This window comes from Pongo pygmaeus, chromosome 22 (assembly GCF_028885625.2).
Source record: "Pongo pygmaeus isolate AG05252 chromosome 22, NHGRI_mPonPyg2-v2.0_pri, whole genome shotgun sequence".
NCBI lineage: Eukaryota > Metazoa > Chordata > Mammalia > Primates > Hominidae > Pongo > Pongo pygmaeus.
Genome location: NC_072395.2, coordinates 59,448,808 through 59,461,670, shown reverse-complemented (window position 1 = coordinate 59,461,670; position 12,863 = coordinate 59,448,808). Strand labels below are relative to the sequence as shown.

Below are 12,863 nucleotides of genomic sequence, written 5' to 3'. Positions count from 1 at the left end.
CAGGAAAGCTACAGAAACGATCTGAGCAGGCTATTTTCCTAAGAGAAGCTTTCTCTGTGGAAAATGCTGCCTTCTGCTACCCTGGTAGTCTTGGCAGTTCTTCTATGAGCTGGAAGCAGTGTGGAGACAGAGTAGGGCACTGTGAGCTTTCATTTGAGACAGACACCTCAGAAGGACACATGTTCAATGGAAACACAAAGATGTATTGACTCAAACAAATAAAAACATGAAGAGCAATAGTGATGCGCCCTACAGAGGATGCTGAGACAGAAGCTGTGGGCCACCCAACATACCCAACTTGCCCCCAATCCAGCCAAATGACTAAGGTCTTACAAAAAAGAGCTCGGCACCCATGGGGACCCCAGCACAAACATCAGCGTGTCACGGGTGTCACCATTTCAGTTGTGGCAGAAAAGCAACAAAAAGCAAAGAAAATGAATAGGAATCAAGAAAACTGGTATCAGCCCTGGCTTCACCACTTAGGCTGCTGTCTGATCTCAAGCAAGTTACAATCACCGGACTTTTTTTCTTCCTTCCTCATCTGGGAAAAAAAGGAGGGGATTAAGATGAGTCTTCAACAATACTGATTGTATTTTAAGGTACTTGTGCAAGAGTGTATGTGGGTTTCACATGCCAGCTACATACAGCTAACTATGCTGCCGTTTTAGTCAAAAAATAGAATTTCAAAGGATGAAAGGTTTACACTTTTTTCATCTCTAAGATGAATGTAATCCAGAGGATTCTATGATTTGGGAAAGATCCATGCATCCATATGATTAGCTCTGACTGACACCTTTTCAGGCCGAGGCTGTCTAACCTGGTATCTGGAGGAGCGAAAGCCCTCTACCCCAACCTCAGAATTCCAGCCACGTACAGAGACAACCAATGGGCCTGCAGCTGTGAACATATAGCCAAGAGGAAAGGCACAGACAACAGAGAGGCAGCCAGGTCAAGGGTGATGATCACAGCCACCAGCAGGTATGGATGTGTGCTGACCATCCACCCCTGCACCTACTGTGTGCACCAGCTGCCCCCTCAAGAGCAGGAAGGTGTTATGACATTGAGAAACACCACACCCTTCTGGGTGACTATGAGAAATGCCCCATGCCCCCCAAAGGACTAGGACTGCCAAATTAAAGAAGTATCAAGAACTACTTTTGTTACCAAAAGGACATTTCCCAGATGAAAAATAGGTAGGTCTTGATGGGGAAAAAATTTGCAACTGAGCTGTATTGTTCAAAAGGTTATTAGGGATTTAATCTGAATGACAAATTAACCAAATATTACCCCATTTCTTTCAAGTGCAATTATTAAAAGCTCAAAATCAATTTAATGTCTCAGGCAGATAAGCCAGTATGGGTTATCTGGGTTGTGTGACCTCAGTCACTTGGACAGCACTCAGGCCTGCAGCTAAGTCTGCAGGGTGGTACCCGGCTCAGGTGCCCTCCACCTGCTCCTCGCAGAGGAGCAGCGCTGCTGCTCTGTCCTGGACACTCCTGACCCCGCTCTGCTGGCACAGGGGCCGCAGCAGCTTCTTACTGACCTATGTGGGTGTGGGCCTCGAGGCCTGCGAGTGCAGTGGTAGCGGCGGCCCCTGGCGTGGCTGCAGCACTGGGAGCGGTGGTGGGTCTCCCTCCCGGGTGAGATGAGGTGGAGGATGCAGAGGATGAGGTGGACGAGCCCTGAATGACCCGGTCGAGCCAGGGCTCGACGCTGGAATGGCTCTGGAGCGGAGTGGAGGTGAGTCGCCCGGGTCGCCGTAAAGAGCCCTCATCTTCTGAGGCAGACGACGTGTCTGTGGTTAAAATAATGATGACAGGCATGATATCGGGATGAGTCAAGAGGAGGACGGAGTTCCCACTCACACTGGAGCCTCACAGGCCTGTGTGCAGCATGCTTCTGTACACCTGGCACAGCTCTACCCAAAGCCACGCAGTCAGCTCAAAGGTCACCCTCACTCTAGAAGGGCATGCAAGAAGCCCTACTGTGAGGAAAATGATTCCATGAGCCCCCAGCTCCCCAGAGAGAACTCAGCCACAGGGCACCACACACACTCAGTGAAGACAGCCTCTGATCTCTTAAACGGCTTCAGCATATACCTCAGTGGGGGTGTTCTGTGAATATCCAGTGCTGCACTGCATGTCCACACAGAGTCGGACACTATATCCACACATCAGTCAACATCACCCAGGGGCGAGCCTGTGCCCGGCCCTACACCTTGGAGGCAGTGAGAAGGCATCCTGGCCTGTACACGGCCCCAGCGACAACATGGTGGCCACGGGAGGACTGCAGCCCTGTCTACATGCATCCTTTCAGGGGAGTCATGTGAACTAGCTCTAAAAACAATTCCTTCCCCAAGAAAATTGCTTCAGTCAACAAAATTAACTGTACGTTAAGGTTTCTTCAAGTCAGCATGACTGTGTGTTTTATTATGGGTTTTACAATTATTAAAACATTATTTTAAAATTGGATAGTGTCTATAGCTATATTTAGCAAAAACAATAATTTGACAGCCATTTCCAAGATTTTTTTCAACAATAAACTTCTTTTAAGCAAGAAAGTGTTACCAAAACCACTAAATCATCTTACGAATCTGGTGTGTTTGGTTTTATTGTGTCGTATCTCCAAATGCCTCAAACCAAAAATGGGTGTCACTATTTTTGATACTTTAAATATATGACAACAATGCAAGTTCATGAATGTGAAGTCATTAGACACTATCAACATTTTGTACAGTTTAACAGGAAGACTAAAATACATTATTGCTAGAGAGAAACCTCATATAAAAGTTTTCATTTCTAATGGTACCAACAATAAAACAACAACAAAATCAACCCCGAAACTTTCCAAATAGTCTTATACTGTTGCATGTAAGTCCTGGTTACAACCTGTTAAGTTATAGGTAATAAGATGAGAATAACTGTAAAATTCCTAATTCAGGAAGCTTTAGCTTAGTGCTTATTTTAGGCTCCTCTTAGTGTTTTAGGTTCTTCTCTTTACTAAAAGACATAAATAGCATCTTAGTAAAAGAAATTAAGATCCACACAAAAAGTCTTATAGAAAGAAAGTACCCATTTGGGTAAGAATACTATGTACGCCACAGATTTTCAGGTAAGGAATATGAGCATATGCAAACATTTTTAATCTCCAAATGTGTCCAATCTATACTACAGGCCAGACGGATATTCCAACTCAATGGGAAGTAAATAGGATAACATCAGGCCTGTGAAACACTCAAAAAAGCCACACTTGACATTGTTTATCAATACCTGGAGGGGTGTAGGTTTCCACAGATGAATGCACGAGGACAGAACGTCTTTTCGAAGGCATAGGCATCTTCCTCTCTTTGTATTTGGCCAAAGCTGCTTGCACGGCTTCAGTGTGGACATCTACACAAGAAGCACAGCAGTAAAAATACTTTTTACAAGACTGGTTATAAAGTAACAAATTAAGTTTCATGTTTTTGTTTGTTTTCAGTGGGGGTAAAAGAAATAGAAGCTCTCTCTGTCTATCCCCACATGTTGGTCCTAGATTTCTTTAAATATTTCTTTGTTTGTAGATCTAACTTCGGAATCTTGTAAATATTTCCTTAGTTATAAATCAAAACTGAATAAAAGAGAAATCCCCAAAATTGAAAATAAAGTGAAACAAATGAACCTAAATGTGTATCTAGTTGTTGGTTTAAACCACACTTGTTCAACCCATGGCCCATGGGCCTCACACGGCTCAGGAGGGCTTTGAATGCAGCCTAATACAAATTCATAAAATTTCTTAAAACATTATGAGTTTTTTTGCAATTTTTTTTAGCTTATCAGCTATCGTTAGTGTTAGTGTATTTTATGTTTGACCCAGGATAATTATTATTCTTCCAACGTCGCCCAAGGAAGCCAAAAGATTGGACACCCCTGGTTTAAACTATTGCAGCTGACTTTAAAACACTGAAGTTAAGACTGGTCAACCTCTACTTCCAGAAATATCTAATAAGGACAAAAATAACTGAACAAAAAATTTTAAACTCTCTCATATTGTTGATAGCAGTGAAGGCATTGTCATATAGATTTTTCGTGAGTCCTGTGGGATATGGCAAATGAAAAGCACTTAATAGTCTGATTCTACCATCCCTAGAGCTTGGACACTCGTGAGGGAGAGGAGATACAAATGTAGATGAAAGAGGTAGGCTGGACACAGTGGCTCATGCCTGTAATCCCAGCACTCTAGGAGGCTGAGGCAGGAGGATCGTTTGAGGCCAGGACCAGGCTGGGCACCACAGCAAGACCACATTTCTGGAAAAAAAAAATTTTTTTTTTTTTTTGAGATGGAGTCTCGCTCTGTCGCCAGGCTAGAATGCAATGGCGTGATCTCAGCTCACTGCAATCTCCGCCTCCCGGGTTCAAACGATTCTCCTGCCTCAGCCTCCCGAGTAGCTGGGATTACAGGCGCCCCCCACCACGCCCGGCTAATTTTTGTATTTTTAGTACAGATGGGGTTTCACTATGTTGCCCAAGCTGGTCTTGAACTCCTGACCTGGTGATCCACCCGCCTTGGCCTCTCAAAGTGCTGGGATTATAGGTGTAAGCCACCGCACCTGGCCCAATTTTTTTTTGTTTAATTAGGCAGGTGCAGTGGCATGCGCCTGTGGTCCCAGCTACTCAGGAAGCTGAAATTGGAGGATCACTTGAGCCCAGGAGTTCCAAGCTACAGTAAGCTATGACTGTACCACTGCCTCCAGCCTGTGTGACAGAGTGAGAACCCAAGAAAGAAAAAGAGAAAAAGAAGGAAAGAAAGGGAAGAAAGAGAGAAAAGAGAGAGAGGACGGGCGCAGTGGCTCATGCCTGTAATCCCAGCACTTTGGGAGGCCGAGGTGAGCAGATCACCTGAGGTCGGGAGTTGTAGACCAGCCTGGTCAACATGGAGAAACCCCATCTCTACTAAAAACACAAAATTAGCCGGACATGGTGGTGCATGCCTGTAATCCCAGCTACTCGAGAGGCTGAGGCAGGAAAATCGCTTGAACCCGGGAGGCAGAGGTTGTGGTGAGCCGAGATCACGCCATTGCACTCCAGCCTGGGAAACAAGAGTGAACTCCGTCTCAAAAACAGAGAGAGAGAGAGAGAGAGAAAGAAGAGAAGAGAACAGAAAAAGAGAAGAGAAGAGAAAAAGCGAAAGAGAAAGAGGGAGGGATGGAGGGAAGGGAGGGAGGGAGGGAGAGAGAGAGATGAAGTACAGACCCTGCAGTTCTGAATCTGAATAGATTATGTCACTACAAACAAATGTGGTATCCTTTCTTTTAAAAGTCTGTCTTACCTCTGTACAGTGAAAATGTCTACAAACAACAATCAGCCCAATAGCAATCAGCATCCTAGTGCCCAGACTGTGGTCTTGAAACACCATCCTCACTTAAAAAAAACCCTTAGAAATGGCAGATTCTGGAGCAGGTGAAGAAATGCCCAGCATGAGCCTAGAACTTCTTATCCTAACAGCCAACCAGGAAATGGTCAAACAACTCGAGCCAATTTGAAGAGATTCCCAATGGCGAAGAATGGGACAATCTGAATATCAGTAAGAATAAATACTAAAATGGACTGAAATATCAAATATGATACTGATAAAAGAAAAGAAGAAAAAGGAAAAGAGGAAACAAAATCAATTGGTTGCCACTGGAGGAGGCCAGAGACTCAACCTATTGTTCTGAAAACTAGTAAATAAATGGAAAGAATTAAATATTCATCTTGACTTTCCTGTGCCAAGTTGTAAATAACGGAAGTTTCTCTTTATGGAAATATTCTGGCCTCTGAATGAAGAAGGAATGTCAGAATCTAAATTTCACCATTTTGCAGCCCAAAGGAAATCATCAATCTAAGAACTGAGAAAAATCACTGGTTTTCAAGCACCACAGCGAACAGCAAGAGTCAGGCCCAACAGGCCTCTTTGGTGGAGGAACACAGGGCCACCCATGACAGTCTTGTAAACAGTTGAACATTGTTACCTGACTTTCATCAAACCTAGTGAGCTAAAAAGCATGTCAGAGACACCAAGAGGAACCATCAGACAAACACAGCTCAGCTTCTCCTACAAACTAAGGTTCACAGAGGCTGAAAACACTTACCAACCAACTGCAATGTGTAGCTCTTATTTGGATCCTGGGTCCAAATAAACTTGTTCTTTAGAAGCCATACGAACAAAAGCCATACGAACATTGGCTGAGTATTTGATATTAAGGAAGCATTTATTGTTAATTACTTTGTGATAATGGCATTAACTTTTAGAAATACAATCTTTTCAGATACAGAAACCAAGACTATTACGACATCAAAATGACAGAGATCAAAAATATTATGACATCTAAATGAAATAACATATCCGAGATTTGCTATGAAAGCATATGGGAAGGGAGGAAGCAGGTAGAGTATAGATTAATCCAAGGCAGGGCATGGATGGTCGAGAATTTCTGGAGCTCAACTATGGGTCCAGGGAAGCTATAATACAATGATGGCCAGTTTTGTAGACGCTTCAATTTTCCCCAACAAATGTCTGAAAACATTTAAAAATCTCACATTTAAATGGCTTGTAGGGCCAGGTTAAACGTTTTCCTACTCAGGAAAGGTGAAGAAGTCACACCTAGACATATGATAAAGGAAACTCATGGATATCAAAGACAGAACAATACTAAAAGCTTCCAGAGAAAAAGGGTAAATCACCTTGAAAGATCAAGAAACAGACTGACAGTACTCAGTAGTAACACCAGGCACAAAAAAGCAACAGTTTTGAAGAAAAAAGTGTTAAACCTAGAATTTTATATCCAGCCAAATTATCATTTAAACATGAATATTTAATAAAAATATCATCAGACATACAAGGTTCAAAAAGCATTTCCACACAAGGACTTAACTGAAAACACTCCTGGAAAAAGGCACTCACAAAAAGAGAGCAAGAAACAAACTGAGATCCTTGTGGTGGATTTGGAAGTTACTGTGATTCCCCTACTTTAAACATTATTGCTGTCTTAGAAAAAAAGGAAAATAGGTATAGATTAAAAACAACCTACAACTAAAAATATAGATAATATCAACCTGATAGGGTATATCAACAGATCCAAAAATACTCAACAAACCCCAAGCACAAGAAACAAAACCAGCCCACGCGCATCATAATCAAATCACTCAACACCAGCATCTTAGTCTGCTCAGCTGCCATAACAAAACAGCATAAACTAAGTGGCTTAAACAACACAAATTTATTTTCTTACTGGAGACTGGATGTCCAAGATCAAGGTGCCTCATGGTTGGTGTCTGGTGAGGGTTCTCTTCCTGGCTTACAGACATCTGCCTTCTAACCATTGTACTCATAGGGTGATGGGGCAGAGGGGGGGCCAGCAAGCTCTAGTGTCTTTTTTTTTTTTTCTTTTTTTTTTGAGACAGAGTCTCACTCAGGCTGGAGTGCAATGGGGCAATATTGGCTCACTGCAACCTCCACCTACCGGTTCAAGCGATTCTCATGCCTCAGTCTCCAGAGTACCTAGGACTATGGGCATGTGTCATCACATCTGGCTAATTTTTGTATTTTTAGTAGAGATGGGGTTTTGCCATGTTGGCCAGGCTGGTCTCCGCCTGCTTCAGCCTCCCAAAGTGCTGGGATTACAGGCGTGAACAACCACGCCTGGCCAATGCCTCTTCTTATAAGGACACCAATCCCACAGTGAGGGCCCCACCCTCATGATCTCATCTAAACCTAATTACCACCCAAAGGACCAAACTCCAAATAGCATCCCACTGGGGTTAGGGCTTCAAAATAGGAATTTCAGAGAGGATATAATCGAGCCCACAGAACAGTGATAAAGAGAAAAATCTTACAGGTGCAAGAAGAAAAAAAGACACATTAGATACAACAGAAAAAAGATAAGAAACAAAGTTGAAGGACTAACACTACTGATTTCAACACTTATTATTAAGGTGTGATCATCAAGAGAACACTGTTTTGCCATAAAGACAGATGAACAGATCAATAGAACAGAACAGAGAGTCCAGAAATAGATGCACGCATTTATGTGCAACTGCTTTTAGAAAAAAGTGCAAAGGGAATTCGCTGGAGAAAGCATAGACTTAAGGAATGGCCCAGGAACAGTTGAATATCTCCATGCAAAAAAAATAAACTTGGATTCATACCTTGTACTTACACTAAAATTAACTAAAAAAAAGATCACAAACTTAAGGGTACTAAAATGGCACTAAAAAACCTAAAACTATAAAACTTGTACAAGAAAACACAAGACAGAATCTTTGTAATCTTGGGTTAGGCAAAGATTTCCTAAACACAAGAACAAAAGCACTATCAATTTAAAAAAACGATAACTTAGACTTCAAAATTAAAAACTTCTGCTCTTCAAAAGATACTTTAAAGAAACACAAAGACAAATCACAGCCTGAGAGAAAATACTGGCAAATCATATTTATGATAAAAGACCTGTATTCAAAAGATAAAGAATATACCTAGTATAAACTTCACAAGGGCAGAAACCAGTTTATTAACGTCACTTCCATGAGCAGGAACAGGGTTGGGGAGAAGAGCCGGGACATGTAGAAAATAAGGAGCGGCAGAAAGGAGATCTTTTCTAGGACCACTCTCATGGAAAGTACACATGTGTGCATGCATCTGCATCCAGGCATGAGGACAACAGTGCTCAGTGAAATGCTGAGGGCGGCCATCTCAGGATTCAGAGGTATCAGGTGATTTTTACCTTTGTCCTTAAATTTGGTATAATATTTTTTATATATTTAACACTAAGCATGTATTATTTATATAATCAGAGAAGAAGCTGTTTGCCACATGATAAAGTTTTTTATAAATGTATATCAAATTGGTAAGACATTATCTGGTCGAATATTTCTTAGACTATTTCTTTACACTCCCTGTTGAAAAAAACATTTAAAATCTTAATCTTCATTTTCAGTATTGTTAAAACAACCATTATCCCTATTAAAAATTTTTCTGAAAAAGGCCTGTCAAAAGAGCTTAAATGTGAAGAAAATATACAACCACACAGTGGTGAAAATATTAAGATAACGTGCTCAAGTTATTAATATATAAACTATAATAGAAAATGTGAATTTTTTTCTATGGCCATTCTATTGATTCAAGTAAAATATCAGAGACAAATTTAAATATTCATAAAAGCACTGCCAAACAGAATGGCAGAAATCTAATTAGAAGGAAATCTCCGAAATTAGAAAAAGAAATACTAAAACACCTGCACCTAGCAGTAAAGCTGCTCCATAAAGCACAAAAATTATTAGTATCAACTTCAAAGTAAAAAGTGTACAAAAGTTTTAAAGAAATTATTCTAGTAAGAGTGAGAAGAAGACTTCTCTAGAGAGTTTTGTAGGCACCCCCTAAGAAAGTGCCACTAAAGCTACACCATACATTAAAACAGACTGTGGTTACGTGAAGGTTAAATGTTTTTCTTGAAAAAAATATGATGACGTACATTACTGCTTATGTGAAAATAATTTCTTTGGCAGATATTGTGGCAAAGAAAAAATAACTGGAAGACTTCATGGCGAGAGTCCAAGGGTTCCAGGCCCGTCCACCTTTCCCACTGCCTAGGCTACGACCTTACCTGACCGGAAGCGCTCATCCCTCGAGGTGGTGGGCCGAGACTTCTGCTGCTTGGGTGCAGCGGCCGTGGTTTGTGAGGGCCCAGGAATTCTATTCTCTGCTTGCAGAGATGGGTCTATTCCTGAAACACAATTTTATGGGAATACCTTATGTGAATAATTTGCTTTTCTAATTATGAAAAAATCCATTGAAAACAGCTTACATTTCTCATCTGTTGCATACACTCTATCAAAGAGCCTTTAATCTGGAAGTCAGTGATAGACGCATGAATGCTGTGGGTTAAGGGCAACATCCACTTCCATGCTCTCCTCTCCCCACATCACCCAGCCCTGCCTCTCATTCACCATCCGCATGAAGGGTGATGATCAAACAGCTGGCCCTGTACCCTTGGCAGCACAGTACATGGCAGCTCACATCAGGGGTGGGAGTCGTGGTAGAAAGCCCTCCCAAAGCCCACTTCTGAATTACGTTTCCAAGTCTGAAAGAGCCTGTGCTGTTCGTCCCCAGCATTGTTCTACAGTGTCGGTAAACCCTGAGTGAGAAACAGCTCACCAGACCACCACTGGGTCCACCAGTAGCCCTCTGATACAAACAGGAAAAAAGTGAAAAGTCAGAGAAAACAAGAGCGACAGGGACATTAGAATGATGGCGTCAGGGCACAAAGTGCTCAGAGGCTGGGACCTGCTCAGGCCGGGCCAACTGCCCCCGCTGCACCGCCCACTTGCTGTGCCTCCAAATCAGGGCAAATCAAGATCACACTGCTGCTCTTCACACTCCCTCACCAGGACCTCCACTCTCTGGGCAGTGGTTGCCTGGTCACAGATGCCCTCAAGACATATTACAGTGAGTGAAGGAATGGGGAACAATTGTTCAAGTCACTAAACAAAATCCCTGGTATCATTTGAACCCAATTTGCTGACATTTGCAGACAGCACAAAGCAAAACCTGCAGCTGTGCTTCAACAAAAATATGCATTTAGCTTTAGCCTTTGTTTCAAAATGTTTCATAAAATTGGCCAGCAGGAATTCCAGTCCCACTCCAGGCTCCTCCAGCCCTTACCACACCCTGAAGAGGCAGAGTCCACGCTGCCTCAAACCTGGGCAGGTCAGTGACTGCCCCAACAAGCGCAGTGTGGCAGAAGTGATGCTGTGTGACTTCCAAGGCTAGTCGTGAAAGGCGACACGGCTCTACCTGGCTCTCTGCAACACCACACACCACGTCCAGAGTGCTAAGCCCCCTAGTGGAGGGGCCACATGAGGACAGAGGGAGACACAGGCAGGGGTGGGGAGCCAGGTGCTCGGCAGCAGGAGTCTCCCCACCCCAACAGCCACAGCTGTGAGTGAGGAGCCCTCACAGGATGTTGGCCCAGGACTTGAGGACCCAGCTCTGGCTCTGTGGACAGGGACAAGGTAACGTTTGAACTGAGCCTACACTGCACATTTACGAGCAGAACAGACGCTGCTGATGTTGTTCAAGTACTATGTACATTTCGGGGTGGTCAGTTACACAGCACTGGAGAATGGAACAGACGCTGCTGGTGTTGTTCAAGTACTATGTACATTTCGGGGTGGTCAGTTACACAGCACTGGAGAATGGAACAGACGCTGCTGATGTTGTTCAAGTACTATGTACATTTCGGGGTGGTCAGTTACACAGCACTGGAGAATGGAACAGACGCTGCTGGTGTTGTTCAAGTACTATGTACATTTTGGGGTGGTCAGTTATACAGCACTGGAGAATGGGAACACTCTCTACAGAAATCAGTATTACCCCTTCAAAATGTGAGCATACATATGTACGTATACATCTACACACACACGTGTGTGTGTGTGTCTGTGTGTATATATATATGTCCAAAACACATTGAGCAGAGCCCCTACTGGCTTTTGGCTTTTTGTGACTGGATATAACAACTTTAAAGTTCACAACGGACAATACAGAGTCTTACACCTTATGGATGATAAACAAGCATGCTGTAAAAGTGACATATACACAGATGGACTTCCTTACACTTGTATTCCAAAATATGCATCCTTTTATTCTTTGAGATAGATTCATTTATTCAACAAAGATACAAAGCCCAATGTGAAATCATTGGATGAAGGAGTAGATATATTTTTAACTTAACAGATATGAAGAGGTAACTTTCCAAAAAGGTTACAGTAATTCACACTCCTACAAGCAATGTATGAAAAGTGCCATTTCTCCACTCTCTGTCAGCACTAGATGTTATAAAAAGTTCTAGAATTTTGCCAATGTGATAAGAGAAAAATGGTGCCCTTTAATTTGCATTTCCATATCTACCACTGAGGTTGAACACAATTTAATATTTATTGCCCATCCACATTTCCTCTCCTTTGGATTTGTTACTTTACCCAACTAAAGACCCTCACTAAAAGACCAGGAAGCCTCACTCCTTGTCTGCTGTGGACACCCTGAACTGTGTACACATACAGAGATGTGGCCTGGCGAGTAGCAGCTCAATCATTCTGAAATGTTCTCATTTCTAGGGAGCCTATCACACCTGTCCATCTTTTCTGTTCTAGCTCCCAGGTCTCCTATCTTGCCTGTGAAGACAATTCCTACTCAAAGGGTGTTCAAATAGTCTCCAGAATTGTATGTTTTTATAATTAAAAACATATTTAGAACTTTAATTATTCTGAAGTTTATGTTCACTAATGGTGGGGAGGAGGAAAAGGGTTCTTGCCTGCAGAAGGATAGTACCAGTATTAAATTAATCCTTCCTCCTTCATATCCTCTCAAATCACTTCTGGACTGCTTCTCTTCCACTGACTGGGTCGTGCACTCTGTACACTGACATCCTCCTGTTGTGACGATAAAGCATACACAATCAGGTTTAGTATCTCAAATGCCAGTCCTTTATCACCAGTGTTCTTTTTCAAAAATTGATGGGTTACTCTCAGAACTTTGCCTCTTCTAATGGGTCATTTCCAATCCTAGGTTTAGGAAAATCTGAGGCCTGGTATTCAGACTGGACTACACTATGTTCACACATTAACTTGGGATCTGCCAGTTTTATAGGATGTATTAAGTCTTTCCAGTTAGGAAACTGGTATGTTTCTTCATATATTAGGGTCTTGGTTATCTCTTTCAAATAGATTTTACGATCCTAACATAGGTTCTGTCTTTCTTACCAAATGCATTAATAAGCATTTGACAGTTTGTTTTCATTATGAATAAGATTTTTTCATATTTGAAAACAGAAATATTGCTAGAGAAAAGCCGCATAT

At 42.2% G+C, this 12,863-nt stretch overlaps 1 protein-coding gene across 6 annotated transcripts in view; it reads right to left on the bottom strand.

Moving 5' to 3' along the window:
* The window catches only part of DIP2A (disco interacting protein 2 homolog A), a 112,679-nt gene that overhangs the window by 71,069 nt on the left and 28,747 nt on the right, over positions 1 to 12,863 (bottom strand). For all 6 annotated transcript variants that reach the window (XM_054468390.2, XM_063659877.1, XM_054468389.2 and 3 more), the window contains exons 3-5: positions 9,614 to 9,733; positions 3,270 to 3,389; positions 1,544 to 1,795 (exon numbers count right to left, since the gene is read on the bottom strand). In XM_054468390.2, the coding sequence (XP_054324365.1) occupies positions 1,544 to 1,795; positions 3,270 to 3,389; positions 9,614 to 9,733 (492 nt within the window). The remainder of the gene's footprint in view (positions 1 to 1,543; positions 1,796 to 3,269; positions 3,390 to 9,613; positions 9,734 to 12,863) is intronic.